This window comes from Aythya ferina (assembly GCF_964211825.1).
Source record: "Aythya ferina genome assembly, chromosome: 1".
Taxonomy (NCBI): Eukaryota; Metazoa; Chordata; class Aves; order Anseriformes; family Anatidae; genus Aythya; species Aythya ferina.
Window position 1 is genome coordinate 147,463,637 of NC_140296.1, and position 19,893 is coordinate 147,483,529.

General features: G+C 47.3%; 1 protein-coding gene across 5 annotated transcripts in view; it reads right to left on the minus strand.

Annotated features, from left to right (window-relative positions):
- HIPK2 (homeodomain interacting protein kinase 2) overlaps window positions 1-19,893 on the minus strand; it is a 132,575-nt gene that overhangs the window by 88,637 nt on the left and 24,045 nt on the right. For all 5 annotated transcript variants that reach the window (XM_084536236.1, XM_084536234.1, XM_084536237.1 and 2 more), the window contains exon 2: window positions 3,108-4,206. In XM_084536236.1, the coding sequence (XP_084392362.1) occupies window positions 3,108-4,206 (1,099 nt within the window). The remainder of the gene's footprint in view (window positions 1-3,107; window positions 4,207-19,893) is intronic.

Genomic DNA, 19,893 nt, shown 5'->3' on the forward strand with positions numbered 1-19,893 from the left:
AAGTACGGGGCTGGGGCAGGCACCGGGGATCTGGTGTTCCCAGAGGAGGATGCTCAGAGGCGAGGGCGTTCATGCGAGGCGCACATTAGCCCAGCATGGCCCGCCTCAGGTCCCCTGCAGTCAGCAGAGAGGGAGGAAAATCTCCGGGGTATCAATTAGGGCAGCAGATCTAGCCTGGAGGAGGCTACGTCCTCTGAGAGGGACGGGAGAGAAGTTTTGCTAAACTAAAGACATTTTGCTGACCTTTTTTGATACCTCCTGTTTTGCAATGCCACCTCAACAACACTGCTGTCCTTCTGGCCTAACCCGACAGGAATATTCCTGATGTGACAGAAATATTCCTGATGTGGGAGCACTCAGTGAGGGCTCTCAAGCTGCTCCAGCGATGCTATACACCATCTCCCCACTGTCCTGCTCACAGGAAATCTGCCTGGGGATCTCAGCGTATCTTCAGAGCATGTTACATGGCAGCAATGGCAAATGGCTCCTGTGCTATCTGCAAGCAGAGGAGAGAGCAGCCCTGGGATTGTCTTATTTTGCTGGAACACACCGATTCTGGTCAAGAAAGAAGACAAAGTTTGTTTCAAGTCCCTTCTGTCTTCCACCTCAGGGAGAAGGAAGCATGCCTATCATTTACAGGAGCAGGAAATGTCTGTGAGTCACTGCTGGGAGAATTACCAGGGCTCCACAGAACTCTCCTCACTTGAAAGGAGTTGGCCACCACATTCCTGAAAGTAGTGTTTAACAAAAAAAAAAAAAAAAAAAAAAACAGATAGAGGGAAAATGAAAAAATTGTTACTAAAATATGGGGGTCAATCTGGGAATTCGCTCCCAAAAGCTCATAATAAAAAACCTCCAGCTAAGAACCAACCTCTGTTGTATTTCTTAGCGCTCTGCCTAGTTTTTCCTTAAATGTGCAAGTCACTTCTCTGGCATGTCTGCTTAGAGTCTAAAAGGTTTTACTCTCAGGAAGCTTTTCCTTCACATTCAGCTTAAATGTGCCGTTTCTGGAAGTCATCCCCTTGTCTTTTACACTCTAGCAAGCAAAACAAGTGTAAATTAAATGGAAGACACATGAAATCTTTATAAAGTCCCGTGTTTCCCCTAGCTTGAAAGTTCCTTCTCTTTGGAGCAGAATAGGTCTTTATTCTGTGCTGTATTTTTCCCCATCAGAAAATGAAGAAGAATATAAATTTTCCTCATGACTTGAATTTAGCTTCATCAGCAGCCCCCTGCCGATGTAATTCATCCCAACAAGATTCTTTTTTTTTTTTTTTTTTTTTTTTTCCCAGTGAGCCGCTGCCCCTTCTGCCCCTCCTCCCGACAATTCAGGCAGGGAAAACAAGAGAGGAATTAGACAGACAGAACTTATTATCTAACAAGCTGCAACTTCAGGCCAGGCAGGAATAACATTTAAAATATAAAAAGCAAATTTTTATCAAGCCTTTTCCTCCCCAGAGACTGCCACAAAAATATTCCTTGTTTGTCGCTGAGAATGAACCATTTTTCTCTTTCATTTCTGCTTTCTGTCACACATTTCATTTTGGCTGCCCCTTCTGTCTTTCAGCTTGGGACCTAGGCTGCTAATGCAGAATCACAGATAACTCAACAACAAAATGCCTGTATTATCTTTTTTTTTTTTTTTTTTTTTTTTTTTTTTATGAGTCTGCCAGGTAATTGCAACCCTAAAAGCTTTTGCATATTTACCACAGAAACATGTCTCTCCTGGAGGATGGGACTGTCATCAGGTAGAGTATTTCATTTAATAAGCCTCTTCTGAGGTACAAACTAGGGCTGGGGATTTTTTTCTGGCCTCCTTCAGAGTAAAGGACAAGCAGATAAAAATCAGCTGCTGCAGTGCTACATTGTCAAAGTTCCTGTTCCTGTGAAAATTAACTCTTAGTGAGCTCAGAGCTCAGGAAGGTTTTGTCGGTGGGATGTTTATCAAGTAGGAAAAGGGTCTGAAAACAACTCATGTGATATTTTTTCCCCAGTCCTCTCCATGCATAGGACAGAGCTCTTTCCTATTTACAAAGAGAGCAACTACCCTGCTTTTCTGTAACCCAGCTGATGAGCTGTGCACGATACCAGGACAAATTTTCATTAAATCAGTTCATCAAGAAGGATTACGTTTTCCCTCTTTGCTCCTGTTTCACAGAATTACAGTAACAAAAACATGGCCTAAACATTTCTAAATTCAGCTGTCCTTTAAAAGAATATGCCTTTTTTTTTTTTCTTACTTCTTTTACCCTAGCCTGAGCTAGCAGTAGAATTGCTTTTCTTGGCTCTTGGGATGCCAAATCAAGCTGTTTGGTACCAAAAAGAAGGTCTGAGGAGAACATCTATCAAGGGAACTTGTGTCTTGGAGTTGAGACGATGACCTTAAACGAGAAGAGGCTCGTTTGCTGAAATGTTTAACAGACTGAAGGGGAATACAGCTGGTTCACACATTTGCTTTGCATGCACCTATGCAGAGGTCATAAACTCTATCCCAGCACAACATACTTGTCATTATAATCACTGTGAGTGGGAATCAGCAGAGTGGGAATCAGACAGGCCCTCAGTCCAACCCCAAATTACTGACAATACTCGTTCATCCCTACCAACAGCATCCCGCGTGGAAGAAAAGTGTGTTTGGCCAACCTTGTTTTAGAAAAATCCCTGCTTTCACTTACAAACAAAAGCTAGAAGATACAGCTAACATACGGATTAATTGTTTAGGTTAAGGCCTTTCTGAAACCAAGAACCTTCTTGTATTGACTTGGAAAGGAAATGTAGACTCCCCAGATCCAGTCCCTCTTCTGGAAACAGTCTCAGAGAGAAGGAAGCACAGACAATGGCGAAAGGCTTTCTAAATTGTAAATGGTAAATTCTTTTTTTTTTTTTTTTTTCCCCAACAGTCCATATTTTATGGTTATTTACAAATTGACTATGGTTTTCACCACAAGTAAACTCCAAGAGCTGAGCATATTCCTATCGCCAACAAGCCTTTCTAAGAGCCATCCCGGCTTAGGATTAAGGGATGACTCTCATCCATTTGCAGCAAAGAAGCAAAACTCCCGTAGGTAAAATACTTCTAGCAATGCTACTTGAGCCCAGTGTCTTACCTGTAATATCTGGATTGAAGGTAGGTAGAACACACAGCTTTAGACACATGGCTAGCTGAACCGAAGTCTATGACCTTGACCCTATATGGCTGTCGAGATGGATCTACCAACATGATGTTCTCTGGTTTGAGGTCAGCGTGAATCAGTCCCAGGCTTTTCAACTTCATTAGGGCAGTTGCTACCTGCTGGAGAATTGGTCGAATGTACTTAAGGGGCAAAGGACTGAATTTGTTTTGTTTTAGGAAATCATAGAGGTTCTGCTCCAACATTTCAAAGACCAAGCACGTGTGATTCTTGTGCTGGAAGCACTCGTACGCGCGGACGAAGTTGTAGTCATCCGCGCTTTCTGTGCTCAGCCGAGCCAGGATGCTCACTTCAATCTGGCCTTGCCGGGCATAGGAAGGATGGTTCTTTAGGATCTTGATGGCCACAATCTCGTTAGTGCCACGTTTCCAGCATTTGACGACTTGTCCGAAGGTCCCCCGGCCAAGAAACTCTAACACTTCGTAGGTGTTGGTCATGGAACAGAGCACCTCATGTTGCACCAGTTGGTAATCCCCTTCGCTGTTGGAGCCACTGTTTTTGGAGGTGGCCGTGGAGGTGGTGGCGGTGGCTACGGTGGCCCCACTGGCATTGTTCTGAATCATTGGTGGATGCTCCTCGATGATCTGCACGCTGCTTGTGTTCTCTATCTCCTCACTCTTCCGCTTAAGTCCACATTTTTGGTAGGTGTCCAGAAGGCTCACAGTGCTGCGACGCATCAGGTTGTGTGGCCCGCCCAGTGTTTGCCCAGACACTGCAACCACACCAGAAGTGCTGTTGGCGGACGTCACCACGATGTGCCCCGTGCTTGCTGGGAAGATGATGGTCTGCTCGTAAGGGATGCTTGGATTGGGGATCTGGAGGGAGGCGTTGACGGCTGCTGCGGCGGCTGCTTGGGAGGACTGCACGTTCTTGCTCTGGCTGTAGACTTTGCTGTGTGTGCCGTACCCGGTCATATCCCAGTTCGAACTCGGCTCCACTTTCAGTTTCTTCACGCTACAGAAGGCACTTGACTGAAGGGTGTGAGGAGAGAAAACTTGCACATGCGAGGCCATACCTGCAATAAAACACCAGAGTGAAACCACAGCGTCAAGACGCCTTCCCCAGCTTTTTCCATTTGTTCGGTGGCAATAAGGGAGAATGGGATACAGCCTTCAGATACAGCACACGCACAAAAATCAAGTTCTTTCAGAAATATGTATTCAACACAAATAAAAAACAATGCTCTAAAATAAATCATTACTCCCAGCTGAACTCTACTAACAAACACTGAGACTTCTGCTCTCTTGCTCTTCCCCTTCTCATTTTTAATAATGAGAATGTAAATGTTATTTTTACCTCCTTTGCCTAAGGAGACTCCTATTCCCATTGTCTCCAGGAATATACATGTACCTAGATCACTTCTGCTGATGTAAAATACTGCAAAGCATTCTGCCTGTGGAGGCCAAATCTCAAATCCTCAGGCTCATCCTGTATTAACAAGTTTGGCAGACGTGACTTAAGACCTCTGTTTACCCCCATAAAACCACTGCGTAGCTGCTGGCTTGCAGAGAGCCAGGATGGGACCAGGAGATGACACACCATGACAGGCAGAGGTGCACTGACAGAGCTGAAGAGCCAGGACAGAAGCAGCAGATGATGTCTCAGGTTGCTTGCCAAGTCTGTGTGTGGGAATCGTGCACAATGCTTGTCTCTGCTCAGGGACACTGATGATGGGAGTTAGACAACACGAGCTTCACCGTGTGCTCTTACTTGTCTCAGATTTGTAAAATTGTGTTCATCTCCTCTTATTCACAGTGACAACACTGTCACTGGAAAGCAGATCCCCTGGAAATGAACGGCATTGTTAACGATACAAGGTACAAATTAGCATGTGGTGGAATCAAGTCCTAATATAATTTATTTTTTAAGAAAAGAAAAAAACCACTGTTTTTCTCCTGTAGGAGAACTAATGATCTTCTACACCATTATTCAAAAAAAAAAAAAAAAAAAAAAGAAACCCACAACCTCATAATCAAAGTCAAAATAAAGCATCACTGAGACAGGCTGACTGAGGAATCTGGGTAACATCCCACTGAAACAGAAAATGTTCCTGTTCAGAAGGTGGTCCATGGAGAAAAGGACGCCTAGGTCCCAGCTTTCTGTTGGCTCTCCCTTCCCAGGTCAGGGATGGTGCTGCTGGGGCGAAGGTACCGAGAACCCCACAAGTCTACTGGGATTTTTATGGAAGAAGCCAGTGCCCGGCGAGAGTTAAAGCAGAAAGGCACACACTCCTTCAACCCTTCTGTCTGTCGTCAGTGTTTCTTTTTAATAAACCAGAATGACTAGGGAAGAAAAAGACAATATGCTGAGCTGGCACCGCTGCTGAATTATTAAGCACAAACATAACCTTGACTTGTTTGCAGCTTTAAGAAGTTAGAAGCTGAAGGAATGCTTCAGCAACAACAACACAACAAACTCGGCAATGCGCATGGATGACTCCTTCACATGGAGACCTCCCAGCTCACTTTCCTCAAAGAAGCCTGTTCTCCACTGGTCCTTGTTCTTCTGAAGATGTTCTGGAGTCTGTACGCACACAGGTGCACTTACACACGTACATACATACACATACACACCCACATCGAACAACACGAGCATTATTCCACACTGCCCAAACCCTGCAAACCGCAACAAGCCCTTCTTGTCAGGCATGCCCCCTTCCCCTAATCTCATTTTTGATACCGTTTGCTGCAATTCATGTTAATTCCCCCCCCATAGCCTATTGGGCAGCAATTTCCAAGGCTCTTGCAACTCATCCCCCAGCTCCCTGCCCCTCTAAGAGCTTTCTCTCCTCTCCTTTCCACAGGGCGATGATGTGGCCACAGATGCTGTAGCACGCAGCGGGCTCAGAGAACCGCAGCAGTATTACTCAGCTTGTCATCCCGGACACAAACGTCGTGTGTGAGTGAGCTGAAGCTGTGTTTGTTTTTCCACTGATTGAGAAGAGTCACGGTGTTCTTTCTAGTACAGTACCAACCTTTCTGGAGAGTGGGGTTGGCGTGATGTATGTTTTCCCCCTGGACGCGAATAATAAAGCAGATGTAATTGGTAACATATTGTGGAGCTAGCTGAGGTGTAATTTATAGCTTTATGGCTTTCATTTCGTGGTGTGCTTGAGCAATATTTCTTCATATAAAATAAAAAGGGGGAAAAAGGATTGACGCAGAAGAAGGAGAGAGGTTCTTCCCACATGCTCCCCTGGAAATAACCCCAGAAGACTCAGTCTCCCCCAAATTAAAGTCTTGGATGAGGAGCACAGCAGCTGCAACTTTCTCAGTGCTGCTGTAAAAACCAGGATAATCACCACCATTAAGAGCCAGACTTTCAACTGGTGCAAACTGGCAGAGCTCCAGTCGGTATCAGCTGACGCTAAAAACAAGGTCAGCAGTCACTCAACATTGTCAACGTCAGATGGCTGCCTGTGCCCCTCGGTGAAATGAGTTGTTGTTAGGGCTTGGTTTCCACATCAACAAGCCCCTTGCTGTCCCTGCAACGCTGTTCACACAGGAACAGGGCACCCTGTTACCCCAAAAACAGGGGAGTGGAGGAAGCAAGTAGCTAACAGGAGGACTTTGGACTCCACTGCTGCCACTGCCACCCTTCTCAGAGGTCGTACTTCATTGTAAGATAAAGTTTTGTTTTTTTTTCCCCCATATGAAATCTTCTTCCTTCCATCCAAAATGATTTTTTCACATCTGAGGTTTTAGGGACACATGTCGTAGGAGAATAGCTCGGCTAGCTCTTCAGCACAGTCCGATACAGAGAAATTACAGTCTGACTGACAGCTTGGTGATGGGAAAAGAAGGCTTCCACAGCAAAGTCATTTTTATTGCAAATTTGCCTGTGCAGCTAATGTGAGAAAAACACAACCTCAAATTTCCTGAGGACATTTTCAATTCATGCTGGTGGCATATTCTTTTTTTAAAAAAAAGATCTTTACTCCACAGCAATGGCAGAAATAGTAGTAAATGTGCACAGGAGTTGGAGGGCTTGTTACAAGGATCAAATTCCACCTTGCAGCCTGCGATACGATTTACACCTTCAGCCTTTTGATAACTGGCAACGACGCCAGTGAAGAGACGAGCCGGCTGGGGCATGGTGATCCACGCCAGCCCAGCCCCATGGCCACGATGCCCTCGAGCATCCCCCAGAGCCAGCCTCTGGGGAAGGAGCATCCTCCTCCTGGTCTTTGGAGAACACGGGGCTCATTTTGATATCGCCCCCACGCTCGCCTGGCGAGTCTCTGGGCTGGGAGCTGAATCAAGGCTGGGTGCGATGCATTAAATAAAATTGATAGTTCCTTTCTTTAATAATGAGTTTTAGTGTGGCCATTTAAAGCTCTCACACAATTGATAGTAACTGGATTTAATGGGGCCTTCCCTGCCCTTGATATGACTTAGGTAACTCCCTGCAGCATCCACATGAGCCGAAGTATGTAGTGTGCAGCAAGGGGACAATATTAAAACAGACCGAATGACTTTTATTAAAAGACCCGACTTTTTTTTTTTTTTCTTTTCCCAAGAACTCCTCCTACATCGGCTTTCACTTAATAATAATTTAGCAGGTGCTGTTTACAATTCAGATGGCCTTCTTCAACATGCACACATCACGCAGCCGCCTCACCACAACTTCCAACAGGTTTCAGGGAAGCGAATGAGGTAAAGTTCCCTCTCCACCCACCTCAGCCCAGAGGGCGAAAAATACACTTTGGGGACTCAAGACGGAACAGCTTGAAAGTCACTGATGCTTTCTTCTGTTTCATTCACAGCACTTAGTGCTGATTTATAAACGTGGCCTTTGCAGTGGCAGGAGACCAAGCCCCTGCCCTGTATTAAGTAGGCAGGAAGACCTTCCGCAGTACCTGCAGAGCTGCCAGTGCGCTGTAACCAGAGGCTGCTTGCTGACTGCTGGGAGAACGACAGAGCCTGCTTGAAAAATACTGTCGAAAGCACACGGCATGTGTTCAGCATATAAATGATGCACACAAGACACTCCTGAAATAAATATCTTCCACTTCTCCCCAGAGAGGCACAGGCCTGAAAACTCATATACACACCCGGGTTAAGGAGGCAATGAAAAGGGGATCTGCCAGGTATGTCTAATGTATTGCCCTTCCAAAATAGCCGTGTCTAAAGCACGGCGCTCTTTGTCAAGGTGGCCTCTGCGAGGCCTCTTCTGAGGCATTGTCCCCGGTACCACACGCTTCTGGAACCTCCTTAAAGCTGACATCCCTGGAGGCTACGCAAATTCCTTCCCCTGTGCTACCGAGTGTCTGGAGACAACCTCAAAGCAGAGTTCAGACCTCAACAGCCTCGGCTCCTTCCTGTCCTTGGTGAGCAGAAGATGTCAAGAGGAAAATCCCTCTGCCTTCCTGCTCCGCTTTTCCTGTCCTGCTACTAAAACTGTCTCGTCCTAATTAGTAGTTTCTTAACTGCTTCAGCAGAGCATGGCGGCTCTCAGGGAAGTGACAGAGCCTGCCGCCTGCACTGCTCCAGACCTGGCTTCATGCAGCTCCGAGCTGCCTTCCTGGATCCACGTCCCACGGCCAGCGGAAGAACACTTTCCAACACACAGCGAGACGGCCAGGAACCTCTGACCGCCACCATCTTCACACCCCCTGTCCCACAGCCACGTCGACTGCACCCCTACAGAGGTTGTGAGGTGGACGAGCCATCCACATGGGGCCTGGTTGCTGCCACCCCAGGTGGGAGCCATGGTGAGCCCTGGGGGAGCTGGGTGAGTCGGAGCCACCACACGTCCCACACAGAGGGACAAGCAATGCTGCTGATGGCAACCCGGAGGCTGCGCCAGCCCTGTCCACCCACAGCCACCACATCTGGTGGGTCGCTAGACAGTACCGTGCGAGCTGGCTTCAGGCTGTGGGCAACTGCTTAAATAAGCCTGCTATACATCTGAAACACCATACTCCAAGGAATTAGTGAACAGAAGCCACTGCCAGCCACAGCCCTCCCTCTGAACCATCTGTGCTGTCTTTTATTTTGTCTCTGTAGACCCAAGTCAAGTCCCTGCACTACGAAGCCTTTCCTTCAGAACTCAGTGACCACAATCCCACTTCTCACCACTACAAAACTCCACTCTCCCATATCCACTCTAACCCACAAGACCCTACTATTAGCCATCTTCTTTTATCTAGAAACATCACGATTCCTATTCATCTTTTTAATGTGGGTTCAGGTGCCCACGAACCTGAGTAACAAGTTGTGGGCTCTTTGACATGTTTCTGGTTTTAGGCACATGAAGTAAAATCTCAGAGACAAACATATAGGCTGTATTTAAGTCCTTAATTACACCTCAGTGAAGGATTCTTTCAGGGTCACCTCCGTCTCCCACTTTAATGAATTGCAGTAATGACAAGAGATATTATAGATTTCCTCTGTAAATCCTGTGGCTAGTTTATGTTTCACATTACAGTTCATTAATGATGCAACACCTGAGAACGCAGGTTAAAGTATTCCTCACCAGCGGCTCGGCGGCATCATTATTTCCCTGCAAATGCTGCAGCCACCAGACCAGACACCGACTTTAGGCCTTGGTGTGAGAGGGGCCAGCAGTCATGCTGCCCTGAGCAGGCAGGGGCTGAGACATTGGATCCCCTCCTGGAGGAAAACCCAGCACAATGTGAACAGTGGAAAACTTTCTCTCCGGGGCCACGGGAATGGAAATGAGGGCAGCACATGAATATGTTTGTTTTGACAAAACAGAGCTAGACCACAGTAAATAAACTCCCTTCAGCATACCTGTCAAAAGGGTACACCTCTATGGGTATCATACCGTACCTCTATGGGTATCATGCAATAACGCTGCAAAAGCTCTGGCAGGATATCTTCAGACATAATGTAAGAGAGCTGGGAGCCTGCAGTGCCCAAGGCAGGTCCCAGCAGCTCCAGAAGGCAGATGAATAGCCCTGCCTTATGAACTTCACTGAGCAACAGCCCTCCTGAGCCAGAGAGAGAAGTCTTCAGCTCCTGTGAGGACTGCTGGAGTCCCAGCAGCAAAATGAGGTGACAAGTGATAAGGACAGAGGTGACAGCAGCACCTGCAAGCCTTCGAGATCTGCCTGAGAGTGTGAAGAAACTTATGCATGATCTCAATGCACAGACATTTTAGGAAAGTAGGTGTCAATGAAGTCAGGAACAAGTTTTACAAACAACCACTTGGTACTCCCGAGAGAAGCAAGCCTCCTCTGGAGACAGACTGGGGATGAGAAAGAAAGAACAAGGCCACGCCGGGCAGGTGGGATTGACAGCAGCCCTGCTTTGAAGCTCTGTCTTCTAAGGCACTGATGAGTGTCTAACAACACTCTGCCAAAGACGTCCCTCTTTTCAGCTTCTCCCAGACAGGCAGGCAGAGGAGAGGCTGGTACCCAGCTGCGGGCTGTGGTCAGCGTGCTGGGAGAGCCATCAGCCTGGCTGCTGGAGGAGCAGACCGTGGTGACACAGCAGTGCCATGCCGAATGAGACATGGAACACGTCTGTAACACCACGCTTCAGCCAGCTCCTCAAGTAATGGGGATGACCAGAGGAGATGGCAAAGAATGCTACCAAGGAGTGCTCTGTGGCTGCCCCACCGTGAAGCCCAAACGGTGCCAGATGAACCTATAAGTGGTAATTTGCATTCATGTGCCAGGTAGGACTGTCTGGCAACAGCACGTGTTCTGGCCAGCCTCCTTCCTCCCATCACATATCTTCCATGGAGGGTGAGTGGAGCAAATGGCAACCACAGCATTTCTATAGAACCTGAAGCTTCCTTTGGAGAGCTGTACAAGACAGACTGAGAACTAAATATGACTCCGGCCAGGGCTTGCCCTGTGCTGAAGCTTAGCACGTGTGTGGGTCCATACGTCCAACCTCCCAACAGATCTGTAACACGAGAGTCTCTGGGCTCCCACCAGCTCCGTCTCTGATTACCACTTGCTGACGGAGTTGCATCCTGGAAGCAGAACTGAAAATAAGAAGGCTCTCTCTCAGTGTGACTCTGCTTTCCAGGCAGCATGGGTCACGTCACCCAGCTGGGTCACTTCAGTTTCCTTCTTCCAAATAGGGGGGACAACAGTATCCCCATATTAGCAAGGAAAGAGAGCGTTTACTTCATTTTCCACCCCATATCCCACAGACTTCACTAGCTGCCCTACCTGCCTGTCAGCAATATTAATTCCCAGAAAAGGTATCCAGGGGCTCTGGAAAAGGGACCAAAATGAATCAGCGTTTGTCTCTGCTGCCCTGTCTGTGCCCCCATCACCCACACAGCACGGGCACACTCTTGGAAAGGATGTTTGGGCTTTTTCCACCACTGCTGCCTCTCCACCTGGATGCCTTCCCACCTGTAAATAAATATTAGCTTTGTAATGGCAGTGACTCCAACTCGCCCGCAAGTGCAGTAAAACCACAGGGAATGGCTGGCACCTCGCATACTTCACTTGTCAGAAGCAACCCTACCTGTGAAGGCAGGACATGGGCAAGGCTTGTTGGAGTCTCAGGCTGAGCCGCTCACTCCCACAGGATTTTTTCATAAGTGTTTCATTTGCAAAGAGGCAATTGCATGACATTCAGCGCTTGCTTTGTTTATGAAATCTGAAACTCAGATCAAGCACTAGCTGGGCTGAAAAGGTCAGCTTGCCTGTTCGCAAAGTCCCTCCCTTCATTTCATTTCCGTCAGGATACAGACCTGTTGGAGAGAAACAAGCCTCTGGTGAGGTTTGGATGAAATATGCAGGATCCGAGCTGCAAAGGAAGATGAAGATGCAAGGAGAGAGGTGGGGAAGCTGGGCACAGAGCTGTGCCGGATCAGGAAATTGAGATAGACTGATTTGGTGACCTCCTGACTACCCCAAAGCCAGGGTTAACTACATCCCCTCGCTTCTGCAGCAACATCTCCCTTTCAAATAACAATGACCAAAGACACGACTTACAGCACACTACATCGAGAGCTATGGGGTGTTTCAAAAAATTAAGAAAAAAAGGGTACTTCAGGTTGACTGTTTGACCTGCGCTTTAAGTAGTTAAAACAATTCTGTAAATAACCTGTCTTCCATAGGCACAGAAAGACACCTACACAGAGAAAAGCCCTTCAGTTGTGGAAGGAAAACACATCTTGGGCATGTGTTTTTCAGCCTGCCTTCTGGACTTTAGCCTTCCCATTCCTCAGGGCCAAGAAAAGTTCCAAAAGTGAAAATGGTGGCCAAACAGTCACAATTTTCACTGTTATCCACAGCTCTTGATTCGTATTCTGAAGTGAGTATAAAACCAAAGATGTAAGAAATGCGAAGGGCTGGGGCCTCCAGCACAGCTCAGAACTAGGGCGGGCAGAGGCACACGATGGGATGGGGAAGCACTGGGTTGAAGGTTTGGATGTAAATTAACTTCTCCTCAAAAACACCGATTCAGTCATCTCTCTATTTCACAGGCAGCATCTGAAAAGAGTGGCCCTGCAGGAAAGTGCCACATAACAAGTTTGTCTTGATCCCTTCTTCTTTGAGAATGCCAAGTAGTTTGTAGTGAACCAAAGTGAAAACGAGCCGCAGTGCTCCCTACGAGAGCACCCAGTGCTATCACAAGTATCCTTGGGAACCCTTGTTACTGTGATCATCCATAAATCCCAGTGATTTTGTTTTTATTTTTTATCTGAGGTTGCACTGATCTCTGTCACACCAAACACACGGCCACACTCAGACACACATGCACATGCCTGCACGTGCACAGCCACAGAATGACCCATGTAGGCAACAAACCTCTCCTCCAAAAGAAACGAGTGAAGCTATTCAGGTACCCCAAGCAATCCTGCAGAAGTGCTTCCAGACACCGCTCTGCCCCACACCGCTGACTTGCTATGGGCGATGGGGTCTGCCTGGTCTCTCACTGTCTTCACAACCTTCTTTTTAAGCAAAGTCCCACAGGACAGGGGCCAGTTCGGTGTGCAGAAAAGAAGCCTGGTTAGCCAAGGATGGGCAGCCTAGGTGATGCTCGAAGCTCTTGTTAACACAGAAAGAAAACCTGGTTTAGGCATGGGGATAAATTACATGAAAGATTTCAGAGCCTTGAAGAGTAAACATCCAAGAGCTCAGGAAAGGATATCTGACTTGAGAAGGAGGGATATAAGGCCCTTGTGTGTGATGAAGAAGCTGAGGGATACCAGTAACTGCCTACTCCCCCTCAAAGCTCTAAAAGAGAAGAAATCAGAGGAAGTCATTAAGAGAAAAAAAAAAAAACAATAAAAACCTCCACGTGTACCGGCAGAACTCCCTATCTACCATCAGTCTCTCCCCCAGGTTTCTCTTTTGTGCAGGATATGATTATTTATTGACATATTTACTTACTCGGCTCTGCACTGCTTAATGCCATGGCTTCAAGGCTTCTTGCACTAGCAAGACTAAAGAATGACAGAAGAGGAACAAAGCTGAACCTGAAGATCCAGCACAATACATACCAAATGCCTTCTGTGGTGCACGCTACTGCCGTGATGGGCTACACCTTCAAAAGCAGGGCCCTTAGCTGAGACAGCCCCACCATCAGACCTGCTGTACGTGCTCCTCTTCAACCAAGAAAGTGCAGCCTTGGTGGGGTGTACAGAGAAAGATAACCCTTGGTGCAACTTTGCTCCAGTCTGCTTGTGCTTTAGAGATGACAGGCAGTGCCCTGAATGGCACCTTGCAGAGACAAAGGCACCTGAGCACACCTCAAGCCATGTACGACTGCCTTCACTTGTCACTGCCAGTAACACCTGTGTGGCACTCGTGGGCACGACAGAGTAGCTGAAGCCAAACCTACCAAATCAAAAATCCATATTAGAAAGGATAGTTAGCTACAGACAATAGGCTAGCCAAATAAAGGTGTTGTCAGGCCTGCATTTCACCCATGGTCCTACATTGGTGACCTGATGTGTCACTATACACTTTTAACAGGCTGCAGCCACTTACCTAATCTCTTCCATAAGCATCTTCTTGGCACTAATACAGCTGTTTTGCAGCCATGTCCTTTAAAGCCACAACACACAGCTCTTTCTTTTCTATACAGCAAAGAAGTTAGATAATTCAGGATAGATACAATGGGACAAGTTCAGCATCATCAAGGCATCAGTGACAGCACAGCCAAGCTGTCCACGGTCTCACCTACTGTTTTTGACCAACGATGAAAACAAAGTCAGGCCAAATGGAGCCAAGGGGAAAGAAGAGATTCTGGGAAAGTAAGCTCTGAGTGATTTCTCACAAGAAGCAAACACACTTCTGTTTCCACAGGATCCAGAAAAACAAATCAGTAACATCTTGTAGTCAATCACAAGAGCTTTTGATAGCTCTATGAGAACCTTGGACACCTTATGTCTAACATAAGAATGCCTGCAGAGAAAAGCTGCCTGAGGTGGGCCTATGGCTGTTGCTATAGTGATTATGAGAATCCCAGTAAATGATGAGAGGGGGAAACTGCCAAAAAAACAAACCCAAAAACAGCTAAAGGAATTTAGTACCAAAAGCCCCGTGAGCATTCGTGAGGCCTTCTGCACTCAAAACTCATGGAGAGCTTTCAAAAACTTTCCCAAAACAAATATCCCTGTGGATGAAGAGGCTGGAAACTAGACTCAGCAGAACTACGGTAACTGGGGAAAGAATTTCAGTGGGAAGGGGGCCAGTTTACACCCCATATAAACACCCAATTAATTCAAAGTTTGTAGCACTCCTTTGTGGACATAGTCCCCGGGTTTGGTCATTATTCATATCTGAAAATAGCCACGCTTCCCTCTTCAGTCCTTCTTGGGCTCATGGGAGATGGAAATGAGTCACCAGAGGACCAGCTGAGTCATCCAGTCAAAGCTTGGGAAGAGATGCAGAATTGGTCATCGCATCCATGATTAAAACGTGGATGACGGCAGCTGTCCTAGCAACCAGCCATGCACGAAGCAGCGCGGGCTGGAGACCACTACCAGACGTTACTTGAAGGCAGACAGAAAGAGGCCTTAAATGAAACTAAGACAAGGCCAAACAAGCCGGATCTGCACCTGACACAAAGCCCTTCTCCCCCCGGTTCCCCACCCTGGCCACATTAGGAAAAAGGGGGCTCCTTTGCTCAGAAATGCCCTCCTCCATCTTCCAGATGACCGGCAATTTCAAGCTGCATTTTCCAACTTCTCCGAGCCAAAGCCCCAATTTGTTCCATTTCCTTAGTGTATCATCAAACCTTAACAAAACCCGTTTCAATATACAACCTACCTGAGGGCCAAACAACTATGACCTTTCAAGAACACGGCTCTGTATTTCATTTTGATGTCTATTGTTTTCAGAACAAAAGGGAGCGGGGCGATTGCTTTTGAGCACAGAAAATGTATTTACCTAACAGGCTTTTTTATGGCGATTATGAAAGTTTTGTGAGCGAGTTCAGTGGGAGACTGCTAGGCCTGGCCTGGGTAAGGCAGGCTATGAGCAGATGCAGTGCAAGCTGCCTCGGCCTGGCCTAGACGATACAGCACAACCTCACATTTCGGCACCCAGCACGCGGTGTTGATCCCGACCTGTGCCCAGCCCGGACAAATGTGGTATCACACTGGGCACACACACACCATCAGGCACGTCTCTGGCTCATTGGGATGGGCAAGAAGCACAGGGTGGGACCTCAGTCCCACAAAAGTCAGTCATGTGCATAAAGTTCACAATGGAGACGTTCATACCAGCCCCTACAAAATCAGCGCCCTGCGACACGGAGTTTGTCTTAATCTCTGTTCACATTTATGGTATTCTGGCAAAAGTAGAAAAAAATAGATGTCGCTGAGTGACAAAAAATCACTGGGGGCTAAGGAAAGCCCTAATATTAACTATTATGGAAATATTTACTTCACAGAGGAGACAAATAAAAGGGAGAAGATGTAGCTCTACAGCAAAATGAATAATAGGTAGATCTCCAGGGAACATCTGTTCTCCCCGTGTTGTCATGGAAGAATAACATTGACTTGAAAGGACTGGAGCACATTTCACAGCTGCTCGGGGAAACCCGTCTCGTACGGCTCACCATCGCCCTCTGAAACGCACTGCCACAAGATGCCAGAGCCAGCGGCCTGCAGGACTCCAAAGCAGTTATGGGGACAACTCATGGGGCCGACAGACAGTGCAGGGCCCTGTGGCCCCCCTAGAAAACCTGCTCTTGGCTGGCCCTAGCAGCAGCAGTGTGTGGCACCGAGCAATGAGAGGTGAGATGGCACAGGCCAGGTTTCCACAGAACTGCTCCGTATTTCCCAACTCCTGATGCCACTCTTGTTTTTTTCTTAATCCTTCTTTCCAGCCTGTTCCTGGGTTTCAGCGAGGCTGCCATGCATCTGTGCCTCTGCTCCCAGCCCCTCAAAAAAGAAAGAAAAGGGAAGGAAAGCTGAAAGGTTTGGATGGGCACTCGCGAGCAAAGGCCCAACCAGCCAGTGTAATGCTGGAGCCTTAGGGAAGACAGGTGTCAAACAGAAGCAGGTGTGATGGACATGGTCTTTTAAAGACTCAGCAGTAGAGAGTCGGAGCTGTTAAAATGAAATGATAACACAGCCCACGCTCTGCAGGGACAGAAAATAAATATGAAATTGGATCCCGGCAGCACCGCTAGATCCCCAAACTGACCCTCCCTCTCCTTGCTCTGCCTGCTCCAAGAAACAGGCTATTCCTGGAGGAGTTTTAAAACATAAAGTCCAGGCAAGTGTTCTGATGTCCCCTCTGCTTCCCAAAGCCTACAAGGGCAGCTCCCTGGAGCAGCCCCTGCACCCAGAGCCCTCCGGGTCCTGGCATGAGGGGCTGCGCTCGTACCAGCCGCGAGCAGTGCAGCAAATGGAGTGTGTGGCTCGGCACACGCAAGCTACAGAAAACTTGTCAGACTGTGCAAGACATGAATCATATGGATTGCCACAACAGCAACAGAGTGTGTGCAGCCCTGCAAAACAAACAAACAAACAAAAAAATCCACAGACATCCCGAAACACAGATTTAAGTAGATGGCCACTCTCCCAAGGCTGCTGGTATAGTTATGCTACAGGGCTTGCCTGAAAAATATAGTTACCGTCCTGGCTTGTGACACTTTAGAAATGCTTCTGCATGGGGAAAAGCAAGAGTAACACTCAGGCTCTTCCCACTGGGCACCTGGACCCTGACCAAGTAGACGCGAGGGTTGCCTGGGATGCTGGAAGTGGGCAAATACTTGCAAGTAAAAGCTGCTCATTAGTCACTGGGGGCTGTGGCTGCAGAGGCTGCTCCGGATCTTTTGGAAAACACACCTCCGAGTGCACTTAGCCAGCTGGTCGTAGGTGCTGGCTGCCTCATACCACTCCTGCAGCCTGCATTTGGATGTAGGCAGGAAAGCTATGCTGGAGAAACGGCTCTTTGCTCATGGAAGTCCTCTTCCTCCCGGAGCCCTCAGTGCAGCCTTGAGACATGCCTCACCTTCTACCCAGCGACTGCGAGACTGTGACCCAAGAAATGAATTAGGCTGGCAAAAGTAAAGGTTCAAGGCCAGTTTGTTTGTTTTTCCTGGAGGACCCAGGCCAACAACTCCAGCTTTTCCAGGTCAAGCCAGTGTCTGCATCAGAAAATATTCAATAAATTCTTTATTTAACTGTTCCCCTAGGGCAGCCGACTAGACCCTCATGCTCCAGGCACGTGGGTCTGTGTCTGAGTTTAAGCACATGAATTCTTAACTGACTTCAGCAGGATAACTCACACATTTAAAGCTAACCACATGTGTAAGCATTTGCAGGATCAGCCCATTAGTCATCTTCCCTTGTTTTCTGCAAGGGGTTTTGTGTAGAAAAAGCAGTAAAAAAAAAAAAAGCAAAAACCCCCACAAAGCTTGCAGATACAGTTTAGGTACCCGAGTCATACTTGAAGCTAAATTAAATCCCTCTCTCCCACTCTCCCTTTTTTTAAACTAAGTCATTTTCTACCAGTTCAGTATTTGGTCTGCTGAAGCATTTAACTGATTGAAAAAGAAATCCTGGGGAAGGTTTGGTCTAGAGAACCGATGCTGACTCTCTAAGTCACATGCCCGCAGAAGACCTGCACAGGCATTCATCAGGAGTCCTTGTCCCACAACATCTTGTGGATTTTCCCCTTCCTTCGTTCCCCACGGCCAGCACCATGCAAATTCAAACAGGCTCCCTGGTCTGGCAGAGCTCATCTGCTCCTGCTGCGCGTTCTCCACCTGGGGTGAAGAATCCTCTTTGTGACAGGGCGCTGTCACTGCGGCCAGCGGTGAGGTCACAGACCGAGTATTGTGGCTTCAGCTGGGAAAAGAAGCAGCGGGAACAGATGAACTCTAAAAACAAAGAGATTGTTCTGATGTAAACAGCCTTCACAGCAAAAAAAAATAAAAAAAATAAAAATGGTATTAATAAAAATATGATAAATAGTTTTTTCTAGGCAGACCTCTCAAAGTCCCAGTGAGGTACTGAAAGGTTTCTCATTTTATTTCTGTTTTGCTAAAAAATGTGTCTCTATTAGCTTTAGAAATAAACATATTCTATCTCTTTTTTTTTTTTTTTTTTAAATACCTTCATGTCTCATCATTGTCCCAGAATAAGCAAACACCATTGCTGTGTAAAGAAACAGGTCTCAGGAAATAATGAACTGCGTGTTTCCAAAACGCTCCATAAATCCACAGGCAGCTTGCAAATACCGCCCGGTCTCCTGTGTGAGGGTTGTTGTTTTTCATAGAAGTCACGTATTAATGCATTTTGAAAAAGACCTTAGCCCCATTCAATCACAACCCTTCCACCTTCACACTGAAAACCAGAGGTTATAATTACACCCAGGAGCAGGAATAAATTAAAACAAGTGCTGGCGCCACCTTGTACTCTTTTTCTGAAAGCAAGGTGATCCCTTCTACCACGGCGGATGTGCTCTGGCCCAACTCAGAACAGCTCAGGCTGGTGTGAAGGGGCAAAGAGCAGATTTTCAAGAAACTTTTTCAGAGGTCAGAAACAGAAGAATGCACCCTGTGTCCTAGCACGTACCAGGTCTTCAGATGGTGGACAATACCTTCACCACCTTTCCTTCTGCCACCCAGGATCTCTAAGCTCTGGTGCCTTGCAAGCTCTGTTGCAGGGACGTAGGGCACACACAGGTCACGGGTCAGACACTTTCCATCCCTTAGTACTGGGTATTTGGGGAGCAGCAAATTGTGACAAAGTCAACACCCTGCAGTTAGGTTGTAGAGAACAGGTGAGGACAACAGACGGATGAAATGCAGAGGACTCCCAAAGGGCTATGTTCAAGTACTCAGTCTCTTCATGCAGGTACACGCTACATGAAGCAACACCACGGGACCACAGTCCCCTTGTTCCTCACTCACAGGGTCCTTAGGTTGAGCAGGATCAGCTCCTCCACCCCGACTTCACCGGCACGGTTTCAGAAGAGCTGAGTAGGGCTGAGAGATCTCACCCAGATCTCTTCTGCCATCAAAAAGTTTGGGGTGAAAAGGTGTCCTGTGAAAGAGCAACGGCAGACCTGCTGAAATGAGCACTAAAATAGAAGAAATCCAGTTTCAAATAAATCAGTGTTCCTTCTGCAGTAGCACAGCTCTCAGACAGACACCCTGTGGGGTGAAGGCTACACACTGCTCCCCAGCTCCACACTCCCTCCCAGGACACAAGGCCAGGGGAAGTGCCTGAAATGCCAAGGAGCCCTCAGGTGCCCATGGAAAACAGAGCGCTGGACACCTCATTCCGTGAGCAACAG